Source organism: Octopus sinensis, linkage group LG26, assembly GCF_006345805.1.
Source record: "Octopus sinensis linkage group LG26, ASM634580v1, whole genome shotgun sequence".
Lineage (NCBI taxonomy): Eukaryota > Metazoa > Mollusca > Cephalopoda > Octopoda > Octopodidae > Octopus > Octopus sinensis.
Window position 1 is genome coordinate 23,008,525 of NC_043022.1, and position 27,500 is coordinate 23,036,024.

Consider the following 27,500-nt stretch of genomic DNA (forward strand, 5'->3'; position numbering starts at 1 on the left):
GATTGAATATAGACTGATCCAATATAATTCTTTGTTGTACAGGTAGTATGGTGCAGTAAATAGGAGAGAGGATGAGCAATGGGTGAGAAGGTCAAAAAAGGGATAGCATAGACTTAACAGAAATATAATGGTTAGAGGCCCAAAAATAAATATCACACCACCACCATTTAATGAGCATTATGCCATGCTTGCTGGCTTAGGGGTTATGGTGTTGGAGTCATGATTGTAAGATTGTGGTTTCAATTCCTGGACCAGAAGATGCAATGTGTTCTTAAGCAAAACACTTCATTTAACATTGCTCTAGTCCACTCAGCTGGCAAAAATGGGTAATTCTGTGATGGACCAGCATCCTGTCCAGGGAGGAATATGTATGCCAGGGAAACCAGGAAACTGGTCCTTTCCTCCTCACAGAATGTGGGTTTGGCAAGTCTTCTCTAGCACTGGGTGTCATCACCATCACATTTCTTTGTCATCATTTTTGGGAGTTCATCTTTATTATAAGTCATCTTCACTACATCATCCCGTGTCTTCCTGGGTTTTCCCACCTTCCACTGGTTTCATCCACCAAAGTCTTCAACACTTCTTTATACAACTGACATTCTACTTATGCATCACATGTCTTCGCTGACACAACTTTCTCGCTTCGAAACTCTGCATCTGATTCTGATTCTTCTGATTGCCAAATTGTCTCTCAATTCTGTTGTTCATGCTAACTAGCATTGCTTGCTTCATTGCATTCTCACCATCATAAATTTTCTGTATATCATCTTATAAAAATACAGTATCTCTCTCTCTCTCTCTCTCTCACACACACACAAATGCAATACTAGAAACATTTTGCCATAGTGCAGGTTTTGGTCTTCTCTAGTGGGGGGGGGGGCAATTGGCCATCTGCTTCCTTAAACATACATAAAGTGGCCACCCTGTGTGACTCACACACTCTGCACTCCCCACCCACACATTATGTCACATAAAACAGTTTGAACCAATTTGTGTGCAGCTGAAATACATCTGCAGCAGATGGCACTAAAATATTGTGATGGAACAGATATATGCCATTACTTAAAAGATTGAAGCACTTAACAAAAAAAAAACTATTGCAAAAAACATCCTGATTACAATTCTTTGAGACATTTCTGAGTAAACAAATAAGTTAAGGATAACCAGCTAGACATTGTTATTGTAAATACCTTTTTACCTGTTTATAATATTTCAAAAGGTCTTAGGGGTAGATATAAAACAACGGAAGGGGAGGGATGAAGGAAAAGCTTTCCTTTATCTCCAGAGATTCAGACTAGTTATGTAACAGAAAAAGTAAACTTATGCAAGATGCTAGATATCAAACAACTAGATACACAAACTTTACAAAACATAACATTAGTAGATACAACAGACATTCTACGGAGGGTTACTCTCCTTAAACTGAATATATGAAACAGATTTACACGCATACATGCAAACATATACACACTGTATGCATTTAAAACAAATGAAGTTCAGTTTGATGTTGCAGGAGAAAAACATGCTAAAAGGGACATAATAATGATTTCATTTATTTGATAACAACAGCAATGAAATAATACTTATAATAATAAAATGATACTATTAATAATAACTTCTATAATTTTTAATAGAACAATTATCATTACTGTTGTTATTATTATAAGCAAGAACATGCTTGTTCCACATTTACAAATTTTCTCATTTCTACTTTGATGTGTACATTTAATAGATCTTATAACAGTGTTTCCATTAATGTGTAAAAAATCTTCAGATTCATTCCATAGTTAAGATTGTTTAAAGCATAACACATGAAAGCCATGACAAAAAAGTATTTTAGATTATAAATTTTTCCCATCTTTTTTAAGGTGTTTGCCCTCCTTTAAAAAAAAGTGAGATGTTGAACCAAAAGAGAATAACAATAATGCTATAATTTGCTATATATATCATTTGATTATTAATACTTAATAACACTGCCTCATGTATAGATTTTTCTTTGTTTTGATGAGAGAACTTTTTTAACAAATGTGAAGATCAAACACCATTGTTTAATATACAAGGGAAAATACTGTGTTTTTATTAAATTCAATCAAACCTACCTCATCAAGGCTTGCTGCTGCCCGGAAGTTTGTAGAGATTCATTGCCAAAAAAACACCGGCTCATTTCATATCTGTTTCATCAAAGAGTGCTGTAGAGCAGGGGTTTAGCTAAGATAGCAATGTGGTTTTTATCCCACTGATGGAGGGCCTTGAGAAAAGCATGAACATTGCTACTACCCGTTTCTCCAGTTTCTTCCCTTAAATGAAAAAAAAAGAAAAAAGAAAATAGGGCCTTCATGTGCCTAAATAGTCATCAACACACAAAGAAAAAAAAAGAAGAAAATGAAAAATTTTTTAAAAACCTGAAACCATCAAACAACTAACTCTACTCATTTGATTTGATAGCAGAAGCTATGTGGTGCCATTTCAATCAACTTCCCGTTCCGGATTGTAAGGGTTCAATTCCCAGTCACACCAGCATCAAGACTCTCATGGATTGTTAAATAAAGATACTATTTTCTTGATCTATCATTGATCTTTACCAATCAATATTTTATAATCACAGGAAAAGAAAAGAAAAAAAACTTTTTGTAAGATTATTGTTATTGCATTTAAAAACAAAAAAAAGCCAAAATCTCTTTTGACATTAACTGGTTACTATTTTATTGTAACTAGTTTTTATTGTTTTCACTAAAATTATACAGACCCATTATTATCTTCATATTGATTGTAACAAATGGTACGATTTCCTTAGACTTATATAGACTTGTAATATCAGTAAATAAAAATCACCAATGTTTTTTTATACAATCGCTGGAGGACTGTTAAAGTTGAAGCCGGCAGATATACGACACTAACCAAAGCTATAGAAATTCTTTAACAGCTCTCCCCAAGTTTATTTGAAAGAAGCAAAACCCCCAGAAAAAAAAGAAAATCAAGGGGAAACTTCCCAAAAGCCTTACAAACAATCCACATACACAGAAAAAAAAAATGGCTGGCTGTATTAGATATTTGATTAACAATCCAAAGTGTCATAATTTCTAATCCACTGCAGTCATCTTGTGTATTTTGGCAGTATGCTACATTCCACATCGCCTCAGCTCGTCCCTAAGTTTACGGACATAGATACCAGACTTTCTGGGAATGAATGCTACCTGCGATTGTCTTGTGTCATGTTGAAATGGATGAGGTTTATCTCATCCGTTCTGTGTCATGAAACTAGCACTAACAGCCACTGGTTCCTGGAGATATCTACATTTTAAATAAGGTGGAGAGCGGCAGAAATGTTAGCATGCCGGGCGAAATGCTTAGCGGTATTTCGTCTGCCGTCACGTTCTGAGTTCAAATTCCGCCGAGGTTGACTTTGCCTTTCATCCTTTTGGGGTCGATAAATTAAGTACCAGTTACGCACTGGGGTCGATGTAATTGACTTAATCCGTTTGTCTGTCCTTGTTTGTCCCTTCTATGTTTAGCCCCTTGTGGGCAATAAAGATATAGATATCTACATTTTAAAAACTAAAACAGACCAAAAGAAAAAAAAAACCAACAAATTTTTACATGTTTATGTTCAAACCAGTGTGATGAACAGCTTAAAGCAAGAAGCTAGCTATTGGTGAGTGGAGACATATATGTGGTATGCATCGTGAAGCAAGAGGCTAGCTAATCCTGCTACTGCTGAGTAGAGACCACGCTGTGGTTTCAAATTTTTAGCCCTAGCTTATATACTTTCTTTACACTGCTAATTCTTCTAAGAAAGTCATGAATAGCTTCACAACAGCCAATTTTCCTCTTCCTCCTTCTCCCTCCCTAAAAATATAGGGCCTTTGTGCTTTAGCCTTAAGAAACTGTTATTTTGATATAAATATTATAAATATTTCATTCTTTTTTTATATATATACATATATATATATTATTATCATTATTCCCTAAAAAGTAGAAGATCTGTCTGAAAGTTGTCTTCTGGCTCATGTCGGAACAATATCAGCCAATGTGGGATTTGTAAACCCATGTTGTGAACCCTGTATGCCCACAGCAGGGTCATAAATGGCCGAGTTGTTTGAAGGTCCTACAAGCACACTGAAAGGTTGATGGACAATTTCAGCCAATGTGGGACTTATGACCCATGTTAAACCCTGCATTCACTCTGGCAGGGTCATGACTGGCTGACTCCAGGGTCCTAGCAGCACTCTGAAATGTTAACGAACATCATCCTGCCAGTGACCAAGGTACTTAACTCTTGCTGACTGAGTCCACCTAGCTGTAAATAGGCAGAACTCATTGTTGTACTGAAGCTTTCACTATTCAAGTAGAAGTGAAATAGCTGTGTGGATGAGATTTTTTCGACTGTCGGATCAATGCTTGTAAGTTTAGATCCAATTGTTTCATTGTGTTTTTCAGACAGTTTACTTAACTCTCCTATTGCTTCAGTTAGTTGCCAATCACCTAGTAACCTATCCCAGAGGAGATTTCCCTCTCATTCACCACTTAAAACTAAAGAAAATAAAATTAATCACCGCTCTTATGGCTCTTTGTGATTAATAAAAGAATTATTATATTATCATCATCATCATCATCATCATTATTATTATTATTATCATCACCATTGTTATTATTATCATCATCATTATCATTGTTATTACCATAATTATTATTATTTTCATTATTTTATTGTCATTGTTATTATCATTATTATCATTGTTATTATTGCCATTATTATAATTATTATCATCATCATTATTATTATAATACTAAGAGTGATGGAAAGCAGATTTGACAGAGAACCAGATAAAAATGTCTTTGGGTTTGTCCCTTTACATTCTGGATTCGAATCTACCTTGGTCAACTTTGCATTTCATCTTTCCGGAGTCAATAAAATTAAGTACCAGTTGTATACTGGTGTTGGTTTAATTGACTATACCCTCTCCCCACCAAATTTGTGACCTTGTGCCTATGTAATAAAATCATTATTATTATTATTATTATTATTATTGTTATTTGAAACATGTTCATATTCAGTTGTTTGTTTTAGCTGTTTGTTTCAGCAGTGATTTAAAAGAGTTATCACAGTGAATATGTATGTGTGTGTTTGTGTGTGTGTGTGTGTGTGTGTGTGTTTGTGTTTGTGTGTGTGTGTGTGTGAACAAGTCAGAATTAAAGGAGATAAATAAAAATTTTCCTCATGAAATTAGGCAGCCCATTCAGAAAGCACTACTGGCTGCAGTTTGCCCATAACTGGACTAAATCTTCCAAGGCAGTGCCCCAGCATGGCCACAGTCCAATGATAGAAACAAGTTGAAAGGAATTTAAAAAAAAAAAGGAATAACAACAACTGGAACCAGCTGAAGTTGGGAAAGCGTTAGATGGAAGATCTAAAAGTCCCTAGTTTGGCTCCAGGTTTCAGCAGCCAGTGCCTGGTCTGAATTCTTTCACGGGTGCAGGCCTAGCTGTATGGCAAGAAGTTTGCTTCCCACCCAGATGGTTCTATGTTCAATCCCAAAGTGTAGCACTTTGGGCAAGTGTCTTCTACTATAGCCTCAAGCCAACCTAAGTCTTGTGAATGAATTTGGGAGATGGAAACTGAAAGAAGCCCATCATCTATCTATTTATATGTATGTGTATGTATATATATCACTGTGACCGACCAGGCTATCAGATGTTGCTACACATCGCTGGTCACAATGTGCTTCACATTGTTTTAGCCTTCAAATGACGCCACCCTACTGGCGTCGAGCAGGCCAACAGAAGAAAGAGAGAAAGTTGCGGTGAATGAGTACAGCAGGGAACGCCACCCATCCCCCCTGCCGGAGCCTCATGGAGCTTTAGGTGTTTTTACTCAATAGACACTCACAACGCCCGATCTGAGAATCAAAACCACGATCCTACAACCGTGAGTCCGCTGCCCTAACCACTGGGCCACTGCGCCTCCACATGTATATATATATATATATATATATATAGGTAGAAAGTATGGTGGGTGATTACACATGGTTGAATATATATGGAAAGAAATAAGATGAAAAAACACAGATTTGTTTTACAAGACTAAAGAATATATTAGAATCACAATAGCAAAAGTATTATACAATATTGTACAAAATAAGATTTTTTCCTTCCAACATAGTCCCCAATGTCTAATTCAGAATTTCATCCAAAACTCAAAATTTGAAAAGCAATAACAAAACCGGTTATTATGTTGAAAGAAAAAAAATCTCATATCGTACAATATTATACAATACTTTTGCTATTATGATTCTAATATATTCTTTTGTCTTGTAAAACAAATTTGTGTTTTTCAATCTTATTTCTTTCCATACATACACACACATATATATATATATATATATATATATATATATATGTATATATATATATGCCTTGTACCTCTCTCTATGTCCTTTTGATTTCCTCTCTTTCTCGCTCTTCCCCTAATTCTTCAATCCCTCTGTCCCCTACCTCTCCCTTTTCCTTCCACATAACCATTGCTCGGCTAAGCATGATCTTTCTTTCTTGGTTCAACTGCCAGCCACAAAGCATCTCTTATATTCCTGTCTCATGATTTTCACCTCTTATGTTCATGCCTCAAGGCTTTCACTACACATGCCGGCTTGACTTGATTCGTCTTTATTGGTTAAAAGACACCTGTTGTTATTTTATTGTAGTTTGTATTTGTAATTGTATAACATTTTCTTCGTCTTTTTTTTGTCTTTGTCGTCGTACACATTCACTTGCTTTCTCCCCCAAAATTTACTGCTCATAGTGTAGATTTTTGGGGCCAGCCAGATTTGAACAGTCTCAAGTGTAACTGGCCAAAACTGTAAGGATAATCTGGAAACTTGACTGAAGAAAGAAGGCTGCGAATGACCCATCCTTGTTTTAGCCTGTCCGTCTTTGTATTGTCTATCTGTCTGGATGTTTCATTGTTGTCTACTGCATTCTTGTTCCATTTTGGGATTTATATGTGTGTGTATATATATATATATATATATATATATATATATATACACACACATGAGTCACCTAAGAGTCCATAAGCCTGGGAAAAGATGCACTCATATGTCTGTCAATAGAGAGGGTATATTATCTGAAATCTACAGTATCATATATCCATTGATTTGGGGTCGATTTGCTCAACTAAAGGCGGTGCTCCAGCATGGCCACAGTCAAATGACTGACACAAGTAAAAGAGAGTAAAAAGAGAGGCTTAACAAAAAAAAAAAAACAATTAAGGTTGATTCATTTGACTAAAAATTTTTCAAGGTGGTGACCCAGCATGGCCATAATCTAAAACTGAAACAAGTAAGAGATAAAATATGAAAGAAGCCCAAGTAGGAACCATACCAAGTAAACGAGTTTGTTAAGCTAATGGGCTTAATTTCAGCATTGATTCTACTGCTAACTTAGAAAATCTCCCTTTAAAGTGAATTTTATATGAAGGAAGTCAAGCTGATGGTTGCAGCATGCTGCTTTAGTTAATGTAAATAAAAGCTTTGAAAGTTATATTTCAAAGTGGGTTCATTGTTAGCCGAAGATATCTTTCGTGAGATTGAGATAATTTACTGTCAACAAGTACAAGATTGATTGCTGCTTAGAGAAGAGGGGGTTATCAATCTCCGAGCATTTTGAATCGGCATCATATGATATCAGGGGTTTTATTGGACACACACACCCGACACAGTCACTCACACACGCAGATCTCTCTCTCTCTCTTGCTCATACACACAAACATATACATACATATGTGTGTATGCATAATACAATTTACATATATATATGAATATACAAATTATATAATACATATAATTCATATACACACACACATATGCATAAACATAGAATATACATATAGATATGAATACACATTTATGTGAAAGTTTATACATTTGTGTGCATATGTGTGTTTGTGTGTGCATTTATGAGTGTGTGTATATGTATATGCATGAGTGTGTGCATGAGCGCGTGCATGTGAGTGTGTGTGCATATGTGTGCATGTGTGTTTATATGTATATGTGAAAGTTTACTTGTGTTTGTGTATACGTGTGTGTGCATGTCAGTGTGCATATAATATTTATATAAATACACACAATTAATATAACATATATCTATATATATATATATATATATATATCATGGCTACCGAATAATTGTCACATATTACATTTACAGATATATATATATATACACACATACATATAGATCATATAATATACATAAATATATAAATAGATACCTAAATCATATATATATATATACCCATAATACATATATATATAAATATATGTAATGCATATAGTATATATAAATCCACATAATGCATATATATATATATATATATATATACACACATATATAAATGAACATAATACATATAATGTATGTATGAATGTATGTATGCATTTGCAAATATATATATGAGGAAAATTAGCTTGAGATATTCAATATTAACTTTCCATCTGTCCGAGCTCTGCCATACAATATTCTCCTAAATTTCTTCATTCATCATTAACTAATATCATTTGACATCAAATTATTTGAAATCCTGCACGCATGCACATACACACACACATGGACAGATACACACACAAATAACAGTTAAGCTTTCACATATATACACCATCATAGATATGCACATACACATATGTATGCACACACATATGCACAAATGCACATACACATATGCACACACACGTATACACAAACACAAGTAAACTTTCACATATACATATAAACACACATGCACACATATGCACACACACTCACATGCACGCACTCATGCACACACTCATGCATATACATATACACACACTCATAAATGCACACACATGTATACACACAAACACACATATGCACACAAATGTATAAACTTTCACATAAATGCATACATATACACAAAAACTCATACATACACACATACATATAAATGCATGCACTCAAATACACATATACTTACATATTTACACAGACACACACACACTTGCACACACATAAAAATCACACAGAAATACACACACATATACATTTACATGTAAAGATACTCTTAGATACACATACATATACTCACACATGCATACACATTCACATATTTACCTATACATAAACATATACACATGTATGTGCTTATTTGTACATACACACATGGGCGCAGGCATAGCTGTGTTGTAAAAAGTTTGCTTCCGAACCACACAGTTCAGGGTTCAGTTCCACTGTGTGGCACCTTGGGCAAGTGTCTTCTTTGGTTGGCCCAAGGTCAACCAAAGCCTTGTGAGTGGATTTGGTAGATGAGAACTGAAAAGAGTCCGTTGTATATATATATACATACATACATACATATATATACATACATATATATTCATACATACATACATACATACATATATATACATACATACATATACATACATACATATACATACATACATATATATACATACATACATATATATACATACATACATACATATACATACATACATATACCTACCTACATACATACATACATACATACATACATACATATATATATATAGCGAGAAGTTGAGGATATAAGAGATAATGGTGTCATTGAGTGATGACACCTATGCATACACATACACTGTAACAGTTAAATTTTCACACTATATACATACACATGCATACTACTACAACCATAGATAAATACACACATGCACACACAGACATACACTACTCCATGCATGTTCACATACATATACACAAAAATGAAATATGACGGTTGAAGAATATGAGTGGCTTTGTGGTAAGTAGCTTGCTTACCAACCACATGGTTCCAGGTTCGGTCCCATTGCATGGCACCTTGGGCAAGTGTCTTCTACTATAGCCTCGGGCCAACAAAAGCCTTGTGAGTGGATTTGGTAGACGGAAACTGTAAGAAACCCGTCGTATATATGCATATATATGTGTGTGTGTATGTGTGTGTGTCTTTTTGTCGCCCCAATATCGCTTGACAACCGATGCTGGTGTGTTTACGTCCCCGTAACTTAGCGGTTCGGCAAAAGAGAACGCCAGAATAAGTATTAGGCTTACGAAGAATACGTCCTCGGGTCGATTTGCTCGACTAAAGGCGGTGCTCCAGCATGAAGGAAAAGAGTATAGCATTTCTTCATTTACAACGCCAACAACAGCAACAATAAAAAAACAACCCCGGTAACAACAACAACAGCAGCGAAAACAACAATAACAACTCTAACAACAACAACAAACGTAAGAACAACACCACCGAAATGACTCCACACGGCGATCTTTAACACACGTACCATGAATTTAAACTTTTTTCTCTCCAGTCACAAAATCAGATATCAACCGGTTCTAGGAACATTCGCTGTAAACATTTTTGCCGTAAGAAACTTTGCCGTAGAGGAAACTTTGTCGCAAGATAATTTTGTTGTATGGGTAATTTCGAAGACATGGCGGGTAAAATAATAATAGTAATAATGAAATTATTGTATACAGTGCTCAGGTGCACCACAACTTGTCAAAAAGTGCGTATAAAGCATATGCAGTGATGTACAAATGTCTGGAAAGCGAACAGTGTACGAGTCAGATACATGCTTGTGTGTGTATGGAGGGGAAAAATCAGGTGTAGTGTTGGCGAATCTCAAGAAGCATGGAAGTTTTGAAGGATGCAGTGCTCCGACAACTAACAACTGATGCCGGCAATTTGTGCCATGCTTCAGCAACTCTTAGCGGGAAAAAAATGTTTCCGAAAGTCATGGGAGCTGTGCTGTTTTCTGACTCTGTAAACATGTCCACGGGTGTTAGACAGGGGGAGTTTGAAAAGGAGCTGAGAGTTATTGTTTGTAAGATGGTTAATAGTTTTATGGGTGTCTGCCAAGTCAGCTGCCAGACGTCGGAGTTTCAATGTGTCCATGCCCAGGGAAGTAAGGTGTTCAGAATATGGCAAATGCCTGATGGAGGGTATTCTCTTGGTTGCACGTCGCTGAACGGCTTCAAGACGATTAATATCCTAGGCAAGATAGGGGTTCCAGACTGGTGATGCAAATTCCATGTGAGGTTGTACCATAGCTATATAAAGCCGCTGATAGTCGTTGTAGGATCGACTAGTCACGACTAGCTAGCGCGGATGCGCGAGTACGCGCACCGGGATCACTCTTCTTAAATAGTACCCGAATTCTTTAGAGATTTCAAATCCATCTGTTACTGTCTTGGGCTCTTCATTCATTTTCTTCATTGCGCTTGTGTATTCACGAATTAGTCCATTACCTTCATAAGTAGATGGGACAACAGCAACACTTGTTTCTAGGTTCCCTCCTATTTCATTTTCTTTGTATAATTCTGTTGTGTTCTCAGCATCATGTTCAGGAAATAATCTCCTATATGTTTGTTTAGCATACTTCGTTAAATGTTGTTTCGTTAAAAAATAGAAAAGGTCCAGAAATCGACTCACCTTTAAATTTCCTTTGGTTATGTAAATACCTCAAGAGAGTCAAGGTTTCGATATTTCTTCTCTTATTATATCTATGCATAAGTCGTTCCCGAATATTTAGAGCCAAAGGGTTGCCGACGATATTAAGTTTATTCAATAAAAATTCTATACTATATTCCGCTTTCAGTAAACCCGTATCATCAGCGCAAATAGCCTTCAAAATAATTTCTACTGAATGCAGAATTTCATATAGTAAATTGAGAGATTTCCATTCTTCGTCAGCGACGGCATCTGTGGAAAGTTCTGCTCGTAGAGCATTTGGAATGCAGCTTTTCAATTTAAAAAATCTCTCAATCATATGGAATGTGCTATTCCACCGAGTTCTGCAATCCAGTATAAGTTTATATTCTCTGTTATCAAAGTTCACTTGTATAAAATCTTGCAAAATTTCGTTTTTTGTAGGAGATTTAAGGAAAAGTTTTGAAATTTTTCTTACCTTATTTTAAAACTTTGTTAAATTCAGGTTTTAGCTGGGGAAAACAAGCATTTTCGTGAGCCAAATCTGTTTGACAAAGTATGTCTTGTTGGCTTATGTCAGCTTCATCATCACTATCGTATGTTATGACGATCACTATCGTCTGTTATAGCGATCACTATCGTCTGTTATCGCAATCTCTTCACTTTTTTTATCAATACTTCCTTGAAATGAATCCGGAACTGGTTATTACATATGCTCAACGGGAAAGATCACCTGACTGAAGACTAACAGCATCCCCTTGACTTGCTATGAATAAACTCAGTTACCTGCAAATTCAAAGAGTCAGCCAAAGGTTAGCAAAGGAGATGACAAGGTGCTGATCTAAGGTTCAAGGGGAAAGAAGGTGAGAATTGATATGTTGCGATATGTTTCAATGAAACGGACAGCACTCTCAACTAAAGGCGACCGACAACAGTTCAGTTAGTTTAGTTTCAACGATATTTCTTGAAAAGAAAAAATGGAGAAATGTTTTGCGAAAAAAAAAAAAAAAAAAGAAACAGCGGATCTTTTCACCGGCACATTTAAAAAATAGTTATTTGCAACTAAACACTTTTAAACTTCGTATACTGGTAGAATGTGTTACATAAAACGTCTTTCATTGAAAAGATCCGAAACAGCAAGCCTTAAAATCGTTTTTGGCAAATTGGTTTCGGTTTTACTGATCATTAAATAAAACCAGTGCCAATACATGAAATTCAGCTTTTGACTTACTCTAACTTCTGCCGATGATATATATATACATACATATACGTGTAATAAAAATCTCACGCAATCGAACCAATGAAAGAGCCTCTACCTGGTCACTCGACACGCTAAAAATAGCAGCCAAAGTATCCTCCTACCTAAATTATACGGCCATTGTATGTAATGTCCTAGATTATCCCTAAAAAGACGGTTTGCTAAAAGCTGGAATGTCTTTGATAATAGATGATTAAAAAAATCCTTTAATATTTTTAGAAGTAGATATTTTTAAGAATTGTATAAAACAATTGTTAAAATATCTTATGTATGTATCTTTTATCCTTTATTTGTTTCAGTCATTAAACTGTGGCCATGCTGGGGCATCACCTTGAAGAATTTTAGTCAAACAAATCGACCCCAGTACTTTTATAATTTTAAGTCTGGTATTTATTCTATCATTCTCTTTTGCTGAACCTCTAGGTTACCTCTAAGTCTTAAACAAACCAACACCAGTTGTCAAACAGTGGGGTGGGACAAACACAGAAACTCACATAGATACATATATATTCCTACTTTTTTCTCTCCTCTTTTTCTGTGTCCCTTTCTGTAGAAGAGCGTAGGCTCGAAACGTAAAAGACTTTTTCTATTCCTTAGCGTTATACTAATACATCTGTTTGTTTTGTACACCAACTGTCTTCGTCTTTTGTTTTTTTTCGTAAACTCTCCCTATGTATATATATATATACACACTGGGTTTCTTTTCAGTTTCCATTTGTTAAATCCACTCACAAGGCTTCGGTTGGTTTGAGGCTATAATAGAAGACACTTGTTCAATGTGCCATGCAGTAGGCCTCAACCATGTGGTTGAGAAGTAAACTTCTTACCACACAACTATGCCTGCACCTATTCTCAACCATTTTTTAATTTATGGACCCATTTGATTCCTATTTTTACTCAGATGGACCCTTCTAGCCATTCAGTGCTTAAAAAACCCTGTTATATTTTTATAATGAAAAAAAAGTTTATTAATTTTTTGTGTATTGTAAAAGTTTATGCAATTTATTGCACATAAATTTTAACAACAAAATCTTATCTGGACCCCCAAGGGTCACATGGACGCTGGTTGAGAGCCACAGTACTAGACAGCACCTCATGTTTGTTCCTTCTTGAGCCATGCCTGGCTCATAAGGGCCGGTTTCCTTGGCATATAAGTTTCCCAGCTGGACGGGACACTGATCCGTCGCAGGTGAGCTGCAAGATGCAGGAGGAAAGAGTGAGAGAAAGTTGAGGTGAAAGAGTCAGCAGAAGTTTGCCATTACTTTCTGGCGGAGCCGCATGGAGCTTAGGTGTTTCCGCTCATAAACACACACATCGCCTGGTCTGAGATTCGAACCCACGATCCCTCGACCGCGAGTTCGCTGCTCTAACCACTAGGTTATGTGCCTCCACAGACATCACCACATGTCCCATAGTCACTCACCAACCACCCCAATTTTACCCAGTCTCATTTCTCTACCAACACACACACACACACACACATTAACCAACCAACCTCCTACCTGAGTACACGTGCCAACCTTGGTTCACCCCTACCCTATATACCCTATAGAACAATGAATCCATGTCAACAGCATCACAAGTGACTCATTAACCAGGAGATTCTATTAATTACTTAATTGTTTAATCCATACTCTGTGTGTGTGTGTGTGTGTGGTCATGTGATATATATACAGACAATTATAGATTAACTTGCAGTAATCTAATCTGCATATAATCCCTTCCTCGTTCAGCATATCCCTCTTTCTATTACAAGCAATCTGAGTAAATGAGGTGTACGTAAATTATTTTCTATCCTTTACTTGTTTCAGTCATTAGGCTGTGGCCATGCTGGGGTACTGCCTTGAAGAATTTTTCATTGAATGAATCAACGTTAGTACTTATTTTCTGTTTTTAAGCCTGGTACTTATTCTGTAGGTCCTTTTCTGCAGAACTGCTAAGTTACAGGAATGTAAGCACCCCAACACCAGTTGTCAAATGGTGGTGGACAAGCACAAAGACAAACAGACAGACATATCATCATCATCATCATCACCGTTTAACGTCCGTTTTCCGCGCTAGCACGGGTTGGACGGTTTGACCAGGGTCTGGGAAGCCAGGGGCTGCTCCAGGCTCCAGTCTGATCTGGCAGTGTTTCTACGGCTGGATATATATATATATATATATATAAAGTTAATCCAAACAAGAAAACAAAAAGACAACAACGCAAGGACGTGGAACAAATAAAGTATTATTGGACGCTCAGGAAAGAAGGGAAGAAGGAGGGTTTGACGTTTCGAGCGGAGCTCTTCATCGGAAACATAGAAGGACAGATCCCGAGAAGGGAAGACAGAGGAAAAAAATCGCTAGTGTTACAGACGAGGTCACATACTATATATATATATATATATACACACGTGTGTGGAGGTGCAATGGCCTAGTGGTTAGGGCAGTGGTCTCGCGGTTTCAATTCCCAGACTGGGCGTTGTGAGTGTTTATTGGGTGAAAACACCTAAAGCTCCATGAGGCTCTGCAGGGGGTGGTAGCGACCCCTGCTGTACTCTTTCACCGCAACTTTCTCTCACTCTTTCTTCTGTTGGCCTGCTCGCTTAGCCAGCGGGGTGGCGTCATTTGAATGCTAAAACAATGCAAAGCGCATTGTGACCAGCGATGTGTAGCAATATCTGATAGCCTGGTCGGTCACGGTGATCACTTTTAACTTTTCACCTTTAACTTTTCATGTTACATTTAGCCTTTTAGTATTTAAATTGACCCAAATATTTTACTTCTTTTATGTACAAAATGGCCAGATCTTGCTCCTCACACCTACCCTACAATGTCATTCTAAAAATAAGCAACCACAACATTGAAATCATAAAGCTATGAAATAATGCATAATTAATTTGAAACAATGTGAATAACTAAACATTACATTTGACAGGATAATCTGAACACTAAGGTAGCTAGCTGGCAGAAACAGCATGCCGGGCGAAATGCTTTGCGGTATTTCATCTGCTGCTACGTACTGAGTTCAAATTCTGCTGAGGTCGACTTTGCCTTTCATCCTTTCGGGGTCCATAAATTAAGTACCAGTTATGCACTGGGGATCGATGTAATCAACTCAATCCCTTTGTCTATCCTTGTTTGTCTCTATGTTTAGCCTCTTGTGGGCAATAAAGAAATGAGAAACATTAGCATGCCGGGTGAAATGCTTAGCAGTATTTCATCTGTCTTTATGTGCTGAGTTCAAATTCTGCCAAGATCAACTTCTTTTCATCCGTTTGGGGTCAATAAATTGAGTACTAGTTGCGTACTGGGGTTGATCTAATCGACTGACCCCCCCCCCCAAAATTTTCAGGCCTTGTGCCTGGAGTAGAAAAGAATAATCTGAATGCTAAATGGTTAAAGGAAAGTGAAGTACTGCCTTCTAGTAAATTTATTAAAAGGTGGGTTGAAGTTACAAATATGACACTAGTGAATGGAACTTTTTCTTAATATGTACCTGAAGCATAAGCTTGGTTGTGTGGTATTCAGTCTGCTGCTACGTTCTGAGTTCAAATTACGCTGAGGTCAACTTTGCCTTTCATTCTTTTGGGTCGATTAAATAAGTACCAGTTATGCACTGGGGTTGATGTAACCAACTTAATCCCTTCCTCCAAATTTGAGGCCTTGTGCTTCCAGTAGAAATATTATCAATATTATTATTATTATTATTATTAATATTATCATTGTTGTTGTTGTTGTTATACTGCTTTCTGATTTGAGATTCCACCGAATATTGATTATGTACTGGGGTCATTTAAACTGACTATGTGCTTTCCTTCTTCTTCTAGCGATTGGGGTTTTGGTGCATGTTTAAAAAAAAGGACCTCGTCCTGATGTGAACATTTTATGAATATTTAAGTTTCTTGCAGCAACCTGATACTCCAGGATTAATAATAACTCCATTTCCATTAGGGTGAACCACACACATATACATCAAATAGTATAACTAGTGAGATCAATAGATAATTTAGTAACCAGATACTTGAGGGCTGATGATGACTCCATTTACATTATGATGTTCCATACATAGAATAAAACATGTTATAACTGGCCTGGTCAATAGATATTTTAGTAACCAGGTACTCGAGGGCTGATGATCACTCCATTTACATTATGGTATTCCATACATTGAATAAAATGTTTTAAGAACTGGCCAAGTCAATAGATAATTTAGCAACCACATGCGTTTGTGTTTGTTCTCGCACTGCTTGACAACTGGTTTATCACCCTCTCTGTTCTCTTGATTTGGTCCCATCTGACTATCATTTGTTCCCCAACATGAAAAAAACCCCCATTTAGCTAGGAGTCAGTATCATAGTGATGATGACGTCATATCTGCTGTTGATGACATTTTTGACCAACAGGATAAAAGCTTCTTTACCAATGGGATCCAAGCACTGAAATAGCAGTCGAGTGAGAATTCGCCATTGTATTTAGTAGTGCCATTGAGAATTCATAGAAGTTGCGTGGGAATATGGATTTCACAAGCTGTCCCCAACAATCCCGCATGTAGAGGCATCCTGTTTGCTGCAGACGCAGGGACAGAACAACCGAGGAGCCGCCGGTTGCCGAAACAGACACTCCGAGGATTTTCACCAGAGCCCCATCTGCCGGGTTGTGGCCCTAATACAACTCGGTGTCAGACCAATCCGCCTTGGGTGACCCTACCAGGAACCGAAGTTCCCGACGGCATAGCTCTGACACTACCCGTTGCCAGCATCCCCGCCACGGTGAGGAGGGGATGGACTTTGGGGATGAAGTGTGTGGACTGCAAGGGGTGAGGGACTATGTTGAAAAATAAACTTCATCTGGTCACATTCCATGAGAGTGTCTTGATCCATTTATAAACTTTTCAGTTGACTCTTGTATTTTTCCATGTTTACATGGGTCAGACAGCTTACTTACTTGTACTTGTGGCGACATTCACCTTGGGCGGGTTGAGTCGGCTTCTTCTCCCACCCTCAAGGCATCTCGAACCATGGCAGCCCACGCACGACGGTCCTGCGCCAGTTTACTGGAGATAGCGAGCCAGTCACGGTTCCATCGGTGCAGGCCAACCACCTGTGGACCCGTGAGTAAAGAGAGGTTCTCCTTGATTGTTGTAACCCAGGTCTTCAGCTGCTCGCCCGCGCGTTTCCGCCAGTTGGGAAGCGGAGTTGGGAGAAGGACATCACGGCTCAGTTCACCCACCAACAGAATCTGTTGAGGCAGATTTTCCATGGCCAAATGCCCTTCCTGTTTCCAAGTAAGGTAATATTTCCTCATGACCGGTTATGTTTTCATGGAAGACCAGAAATGAAGGATCTCCACCTGCATAACAGTGGCACTAATTTACAACTATCACATAATGTCAAGGCAATAAGACATGAACACACACAAACATACACATGTATAAACGACAGGATTCTTACAGTTTCCATCTGCTAAATCCACAAGATTTTGGTCAGGCCTGGAGTTATAGTAAAAGACATTTGCTCATTTTCTCACACTGCGGAGGGTTTTCCTGAACCCTTATGGTTCAGAACCAAACTTCTTACCAAATAAATGGAAAGCACATGGTTTAGTAGTAAGGGCATTCAGCTCGAGATCGTATGGTTGTGAGTTCAGTTCTCTGGTGGTGTGTTGTGTCCCTCAGCAAGATGTTTTATTTACCGTTGCTCCAGTTTACTCAGCTGACAAAAATGTATCTGTATTTCAAAGGGCCAGCCTTGTCACATTCTGTGTCACCCTGAATCCCCCGGAGAACTTCTTCTTGTCTTGAGACAGCATTCACCCGGGGTGAGTTGAGCTGGCTTCATTCATCTTCAATACTGCATCTCTCACAAACGCCGACATGGCCTGGCGATTTGAGGCTAACGACCCCCAAGAACTGCATTAAGGGTACTCATGTTGGTGGATTGCTCAGTCATTTGTGGGCTAATTTCACAAGCAAGTTAAGGCGGCGAGCTGGCAGAAACGTTAGCACGCCGGGCGAAATACGTAGTCGTATTTCATCTACCGTTACGTTCTGAGTTCAAATTCCGCTGAGGTCGACTTTGCCTTTCATCTTTTCTGGGTCGATTAAATAAGTACCAGTTATGCACTGGAGTCGATGTAATCGACTTAATCCGTTTGTCTGTCCTTGTTTGTCCCCTCTGTGTTTAGCCCCTTGTGGGTAGTAAAGAAATAGGTATTTCGTCTATGTTTACGTTCTGAGTTCAAATTCCGCCGAGGTCGACTTTGCCTTTCATCCTTTCGGGGCTGATAAATTAAGTACCAGTTGTGTACTGGGGGCGTTCTAATCGACTGGCCTCCTCCCCCAAAATTTCGGGCCTTGTGCCTAGAGTAGAAAAGAATTTCACAAGCAGGCTGTTCCGTTGATCGGATGAACTTTGAACACTCATCGTCGTCGTGGCTGACGGAGTGCCAGTTTATTACATGTAAACAGAGATAGCTGAATAGAAAAAATATAAACAAAATTATAGTGAAATAAATAAACAAATGAACTGATAGATAACAAAAGATGTGTAACCTGTTTTAATTCCAGTGATTTATATATTTTATACACATAATCACCGTTGAGGTAAACATTCTGGATAGAGTTTGTTCTCGAAGGGGACACAACTCTTGCTAAGTAACTGCCTGAACAACCACAAGCATATGTTACCTATTGCTGTTGTGTATAACACTCATACACACATATGTATGTATGTGTGCGCACGCAGGCACACACATATATATGTTTCTTTATTACCCACAAGGGGCTAAACATAGAAGGGACAAACAAGGACAGACAAACGAATTAAGTCGATTACATCGACCCCAGTGCGTAACTGGTACTTAATTTATCGACTCCGAAAGGATGAAAGGCAAAGTCGACCTCGGCGGAATTTGAACTCAGAACGTAACGACAGACGAAATACGGCTACGCATTTCGCCCCGCGTGCTAACGGTTCTGCCAGCTCACCGCACACACACACACATATATATATGATTACATGTATGTATAAATTTTTGTACATATATGACGGCTGTCAAAATGTGAACCAAACTAAAGCTGGCAGATATTTACCCAGCAACTGCTGCCTTAGTTTTGTCTTATAATACGACACTGCAGTGTGGCAAACACTGAACATTCCCTCACTTTTCGCCATCAACATTCAACAATTATTATATCATCATATTGTCATTTAAAGTCCGGTTTCGACGCTGGTATGGGTTGGACAGTGTGACTGAAAACTGGTAAGCTGGAGGGCTGTACCAGGTTCCAATCTGATTTGGCATGGTATCTAAGGCTGGATGTCATTCCTAACGCTAACACACACACACACACATATTTACAAATATACACACACACACACACACACACACACATATATATAGATTGCTGGCATCTTACAAATTTTGAAACTTGAAATATTTCATTTTTAATGAGTAAACTCGAAGTAGATTAGGCTATAACTAACAGCATGCAAACATTGGGTTAAAAAAAATGCAATGGATAAAAAAATTCAAAGCCAGTCTGAGTTTTTCTACTCAAAGGGATTTTAATCCAATGTATGCATGCTAGCATTTATTGTACAAACTACTTCAATCATTAAATATGGAAAATATATATTAAAAAAATACATGTATATATTAGTCTAAGTGTACAGCATTATATATCCATTATGGTCAATCTTACCACTCAGTTTTGCACTCAGAGTTCGATGTGATGTTAGGTAACAGGCCAATTATGCAACTCTTTGCTCTCCTGGGATGGCAGTTATGGAATGAAATATGGCAACTGCTCTCTATTGCTGGAGGTGAAAAGACACATTTGATGCCATCTCTGAAGAGCAAAGTGTTACATAATCAAGCTGTTACTTAACACTCCATTGAATCTCTGCTGCAAAACCAATTAGTAATATTGGCTGTAATACTGTTTACATTGATTTATATATCCACTCTATTGACAAATGTATGAATGCATATTTTTTCTGACTTATGAATTCTTAGTATATATATATATATATATATATATATCACTGTGACCGACCAGGCTATCAGATATTGCTACACATCGCTGGTCACAATGCGCTACACATCTCTGGTCACAATGCGCTTCACATTGTTTTAGCCTTCAAATGACGCCACCCCGCTGGCTAAGTGAGTAGGCCAACAGAAGAAAGAGTGAGAGAAAGTTGTGGTGAAAGAGTACAGCAGGGATCCGCCATCACCCCCTGCCGGAGCATCGTGGAACTTTAGGTGTTTTCGCTCAATAAACACTCACAACGCTTGCTCTGGGAATCGAAACCACGGTCCTACAACTGCGAGTCCACTGTCCTAACCACTGGGCCTCCACACACACACACACACACACACACACACATATATATATATATATATATATATATATATATATGCATATGCACACACAAACAAACACATTACATACAAATATATAAACACACACAACACACACCATAAAAGCGGTGAATATATTTATTTAACCACATATACTCATCTCTCATACTTCCTGATTTTTATGGTTTATATACTCATGAAATAATTTTACTGATTGGACTCTTTGGATTTCAGTCACATGGACACTATATTACACATTTCTGCATTGGATTAACTTTGTGGATTGTTCGCCCAATCTGTAAGAAGAGCTTTCTGTGATAGCCACAAGATTCTCTGAATCCATATCTTATACAAGAAATATATATATATATATATATATATATATATACATATATATATACAATCAACTGTACATACTGTGCTGCTTTTAAAGCATTATTGAATATATATATATATATATATATATATATATATATGTATGTATGTATATTTAGAATTTTTTGCCTAATAAGATAAAAAAAACCAATGCATTTATAGATAGGTCTTACAGCTGTTTCTAGGATATTTATTAGTTATATCCCTTCATCAGAGACGGTGTGAGAGGATAGTTATATCATAGTTAGTTTATAACTACAACTTCAATACCCATACATATCTTGCATCTATTTTCTTTCCTCCACCTCACTCTACATTTTGTATCACATCTAAACTAACTATGACATAACTATCCTCTCACACCGTCTCCGATGAAGGGATATAACTAATAAATATCCTAGAAACAGCTGTAAGACCTTCTATCTATAAATGCGCTAATATCTACACAACCTTGGTTTTTTATCTTATTACGCAAAAAATTCTTATATACACACGCTGACATAGAACCAATGTTGTACCCTTTATTCGCAATATTACCGAATCTGGAACTTAACTATGGTCTGTCTATAGCACTTATTCAGCATTAGCTGACACCTTTGGGTTTCAATGACACCATTATCTCCTATATATGTATATATATGTATGTATGTATGTATAACTTGTTGCTTTGATTCACTTTGAAAGTTTCTGTCAAGCAAGGCACAAAATATGAAGAGAAAACACTTCACAATGTCCTATCAATGGATAGAATTAAGTAGGCATAGAATATAGATGTTCTTTATATACAAATATATTTGGCAATTAAATTTCTGTTTCGGCATCTTCGATTAGTTCATAATCAAGCAAATGTGCAAAAATTGAAGACTCTCGTTCTAACGTGAATCGTGCAAAAACTTTGGTTACACCAGCTGTATTTGGCATCAACACGCTCCCTTCCCATGTGTGTCCAACCCGTCGCTTTAAATGGCTCCAAATCTCTCCGTTGACAACAAACACTTCTACAGCCCGTGGTACTTCAAGGCGAAAAACATAGCGCCTTCCTGTCAGCAGGTCTCCAGAAAGGGGTTCATATAGGGTGCATTTTTGCCAGCGGTGGAATGTCTTTGGGAATACATTTACTAGTGGGTTTGGCTCTTGTGAAACTACAAGATATCGGTAAACACAGTCTAATGTTTGTGCCTCGGTTTTGCTATCTGCTGCATACAAAGAGAATATATAAAAACCTTCCTTTGGACATCGTATCATGTAGGTGGTCTCTTTCTCTGTTCGTGACCGAAGGAAAACATATCGGTCAATATCAGAAATGGAACCATCATTCGTATCGAAATATTGGAATGAGTGCGTTATTTTGATGTTAGAATCCATATGAAATACAATTTCCATGGTTTCATTGTTGGAAACTATTAAAGGATCTGGATGAGATTGCATGGTAATGTTTAACTCTTCGAGGGCAGGGGTTGCACCAAAGAAAGGAACGGGTGGGTAAGGAGGCGCTGGTGGACCCAAAAGTCTCTTGCAGTTGATGAGAAAAGAACAGGCACTTTCTAAACATTCTGAATGCCAGTAGTCTCCAGTATAAATAGAGAAATAGTAGATTCCTGGCTGAGGAAGACTAACTGTGAAAATAGCTTCATTTTTAACAAGCCTCAGCAAGGATCTTCCTTCTAGATCTTTCTTATCTGAGCTTTTCTCAAAATGTTCCAGTAATGAACCAAATCCGAGAATCTTTGGCATGACAAGGCGGATTTCAATGAGCCCAGAATCTGTTGAAATGGTAGCTCCATAGTTGGAGTAAAAACGGAGTCCATAATTAAAAAATGGAGATTTAACGACAGGTAAGTTGATAAACTCGGAGAATGGAAGAGGAATGTCTAACAGCTGCCAACTGGATTCATCCGGATAATGCTGGTAAATGTAGTCTTCTGGATCGGTCAGAAAATAAAATTCATCATATGTGTGGAACACCTGGAAAATAATTTAAAACAGCTATTATCTCAGGTAGATAATTCTCAGGAGAGAATATAAAAATGATGGTAAGGATGCTGTGAAAGCAGAAACAGACTGACTGGAATGAGATGATGATTGAGGGGATAGTTATAAAATGGATAACACTGTGTAACTTGATTTTTGTCCTTGGGTAGCAACTGATATTCCCTATTTGCTGACCCCTAGAAAGTATGAAATAGCTAATATTTCCTTCAAACTTTGCTTTTGTTAGTTATTCAAACTGCAAAGAATCCCTCTCAAACACAGCAATGATGCTTCTCCACTACTCCTGCTCATGATTAGAGATGCAAATACTGTCAGCCACTAAGGGACGTGGTCAAGTGGTTGAGGTCAAGCAACTGACAAGAAAATAGGGGGTACTGAGCAGAATCATCATCATCATCCTCATTTAACGTCTGTTGTCTATGCTGGCATGGGTTGAATGGTTTGACTGGGCTGGCATGCTGAAAGGCTGCACCAGACTTCAGTCTGATTTGGCACATGGTTTTCTATGGCTTGATGCCCTTTCTAGTGCCAACCACTCCAAGAGCATAATGAATGCTTTTACGTGCCATCGGCACGGGTGCCATTTGTGTGACACCAGGCTGCATTCAGTAATTCAATGCTGAATCTGGCTGAAATGTAATGGAAAATAGCTCAGTTTCAAAACATTGATGTCCAAGTGACAAAAGTAAAGTTTGAAGGGAATAGTAGTCATTTGCTTCAATTTCTAGAGAGAAGCAAAGGAAATTCTGCTGTGTCTGGGGAGAGTCATTTCCTTTTTGTGCCTTATTATTTAACACACTCACCGGTAAAATTTCCACTTATTTCTTATTTTTATTTTCCTAAAATTTTCATTGCATGTTGCAACCTTTTCAATAGCTTTGACTCTGTCTGTTATTTACACTGCGTTAAATAAGTGGAAATTTTACCGGTGAGTGTGATAATAAGGCACAAAAAGAAAATGACTCTCCCCAGACACAACAGAATATGCTTCAACACATGAACTCATATAAAGAATCTTGCAAACCAAATCCAAAAACGAAATAGCAAAGGAAATGTTATTGCCAGAAATGTGATGTAAACATACTGTCCAGAATATTACCTGAGGTAGGTCATCTTTGTGACCAGAGATATGTCTAGCAGCCCATGTACAGTTTATAAATCTCCAAGACCCATCAATAGCCACAGCTGTCCAAGAGTTTCGGAATGCATTACCATCGATACGCATTCCTGGTTTGTAGCCAGCTCCTTTAGAATATCCGATGATAATTTCACAGTGAATTCCAGCAAAGCTAATGAGAAATACAGAAAAATAGAGAAACAAAGCTTTAAAGACATAATTTCAAACATGGATTATAAACATTATATTATTATACCAGCAGAAATATTGGTCTCCTGATGGTTTCAACTGGGCATTATAAGGATGGATGAGCACACACACACACACAGTTTATTCCACGTTTCAGCAATTCTATGCACACACACACACTGCTTTCATACAATCAGTTTCAATAGCTGGATGTCCTTCTTGTCACCAACCACTTTACAGAGTTAAACTTGACATATCCCAACAGAAAATAGCTTCAAGCATAACATTCCTCAACAAAAGACAGATTGGTACATAAATATGCTTTCTGTACTTTAGGATGACAACATTTTGAGTGGACATACCTGATTTCCATAACAAAAGGCCAAGTTGTTTTTGAACTGCATATGTGGACAACTTAGCTAGTCGAGGTCAATCTAGTATTATCTTGATTAACAAATTTGGATCTTTTCGGTTTGAACGGCAGTTTTTTAAAATAATTTCTATGTAACTAAACTTTTAAACTTCGTATATTGGTAGAATGTGTTTATAAAACATCTTTTTCTCTTGGCTTCATTGAGAAAATTCTATAGTTTGTAAGATATTTGTTGTTGTTTTTCTTCAATTTCTGCAATTTCAACCAATCACTGACGTCTATTAAGGTAAAAAACATTCTGTGCCGTATGAATATGTCCCTTGTTTAAGAAACAGATTGGGTTTATTTACATTTCTGAAGAAATAAAGATACCCTACCCCCACCCCTAACCCTAAAAGAGATTGAAATGCAATAGATCGATTCTAGGGTCATAATTATGGGTGACAATTTCATATGACACCGCTAGAAAAAACTGCCGTTCAAACCAAAAAGGTCCACAAATTTAGAGAAGTCTGGTAAATAGCAAGTCAAACTGTCTTGATAAACTTGACATATCTCAACAGAAAATAGTTTTAAACATGACATTCCTTAACAGATAGACTGGTATATTAAAATTACTTTCTGCAGTAAAAGGATTAAGGGAAATAAAACCCATTAAAATTGAAGGTAAAAAAAGACAAGACTAACCTACAAAGTTTTTTAAACAGTTGATGATAACTTTCTTTACCACTTTTCACGCCTTTTAGCAAGGATAGAGAAGCATTTGGATGTAAGATCTGCTTGACAGCATTTCGGTTGAGATCTTTCGCTATCACCCAGCGAAATAGAACCCTGAAACACAACAAGGAAGAAAGTTTATTAAAAAAAAAAAATATCCAAAATTAATGAGAAAGAGAAAAATGTGAAACACATGAAAAATGATAAAATCTTTCATATTTTCCCATTAAACATATATACAAAATGCTTTGCAGAATTTTTGAGACATTTATTAATTTCATAGAAATATGAAACTCTAATTTCCTTCAAAATAATATTGTCTGACTTCAATACACTTACTGTAGCACTCCTGACACTTCATGAAAGCCCTCCCATTGAAGTGAATGTGACCTGGACCTTTGACCACGGCCTCCTTCATCTTCAAAACAAATTCCCTTGAAATTTTTGTTCAGCTTGGGGAACAATTGAAAGTCACAGGAAGCAAGGTCTGGACTGAATGACTTGATGTCAGTACACACAAGCTGGTCCAGATTCCATTTAAACAGATACTCTGACAATGATTTGGAGTAATTTGTTAATTTGACTCAAGTTGAAAATTCTGATACCATGTACCACTGCCTAGCGTAACATGAAATATATATATATATATATATATATATTTAGGGTATCTAAGAGATAACAGCACGCTTGAAATAGCAGCCAAAATTTGACTTTAAAAACACATTAGAAGTTCATTCAGCACTAGGAGAGATTAATTTTTTGCTAGTGTATTTTGTCTTTTTGTCTTCTCCACATATAAGCAGGTAATCTAAATATTTTCTACTCAATACTCAACTTGGGTTAGCACAGAAAATCAGGCGTAAAACAGTGATGAATATTGATGAGACAGACAAAGAATAAAGTGAAGGGGGAATAACTCTGATATTTCATCTGAGTGTGTGTGTGTGTAGTTTAAAATAATATTGGTTGTAATAAGAGAAAGCAAGGAGAGAGAGAGAGATAGAGGAGGGAGGGAGGGAGAGAGAGAGAGAGAGAGACGTGAGCGTACTTGACTGTAAGGAAGCCTAAATGTGAAGGTGACTAAAACAGTTGTACCAACAAGATTTGAATTTACCACTATGAGCTGAGTGGAGGCACTTGGCCTAGTGGTTAGAGCAGCGAACTAGCGGTCGAGGGATCACGGGTTCGAGTCTCAGACTGGGCGATGTGTGTGTTTATGAGCGAAACACCTAAGCTCCACGTGGCTCCGGCAGAAGGTAATGGCGAGCTTCTGCTGACTCTTTCACCACAACTTTCTCTCACTCTTTCCTCCTGCATCTTGCAGCTCACCTGCGATGGACTGGCGTCCCGTCCAGGTGGGGAACCTATACGCCAAGGAAACTGGCCCTTATGAGCCAGGCGTGGCTCGAGAAGGAACAAACAACTATGAGCTACTCTTATCAATGAAGTTGGTTCTACCTTGTGTTACCTATTCACTGCTAGCTGGATATTGGACAAAGCCATTGAGTACTGGACCAATACTGGAGGACTAAAGTTTTAGATTTCTTTCTTTTGATCTTCTAAGCCAGGAGGTAGAGTCACAGCATAATCTATAGCAATGAGAAACTGAAGCATGCAGCAGGATGTCTCTTGGTGCATGTATGTTGTAGTCCAAAGCTGAGTGATTCATAATTTT

General features: G+C 37.5%; 1 protein-coding gene across 1 annotated transcript in view; it reads right to left on the reverse strand.

The window, feature by feature from the left end:
- Positions 1–21,976: 21,976 nt before the first annotated feature.
- Positions 21,977–27,500, reverse strand: part of LOC115224874 (hillarin) — a 54,913-nt gene continuing 49,389 nt past the window's right edge. The window contains exons 6-8 of the mRNA XM_029795827.2: positions 25,796–25,939; positions 24,529–24,718; positions 21,977–23,402 (exon numbers count right to left, since the gene is read on the reverse strand). Of these exons, the coding sequence (XP_029651687.1) occupies positions 22,239–23,402; positions 24,529–24,718; positions 25,796–25,939 (1,498 nt within the window). The 3' untranslated portion in view covers positions 21,977–22,238. The remainder of the gene's footprint in view (positions 23,403–24,528; positions 24,719–25,795; positions 25,940–27,500) is intronic.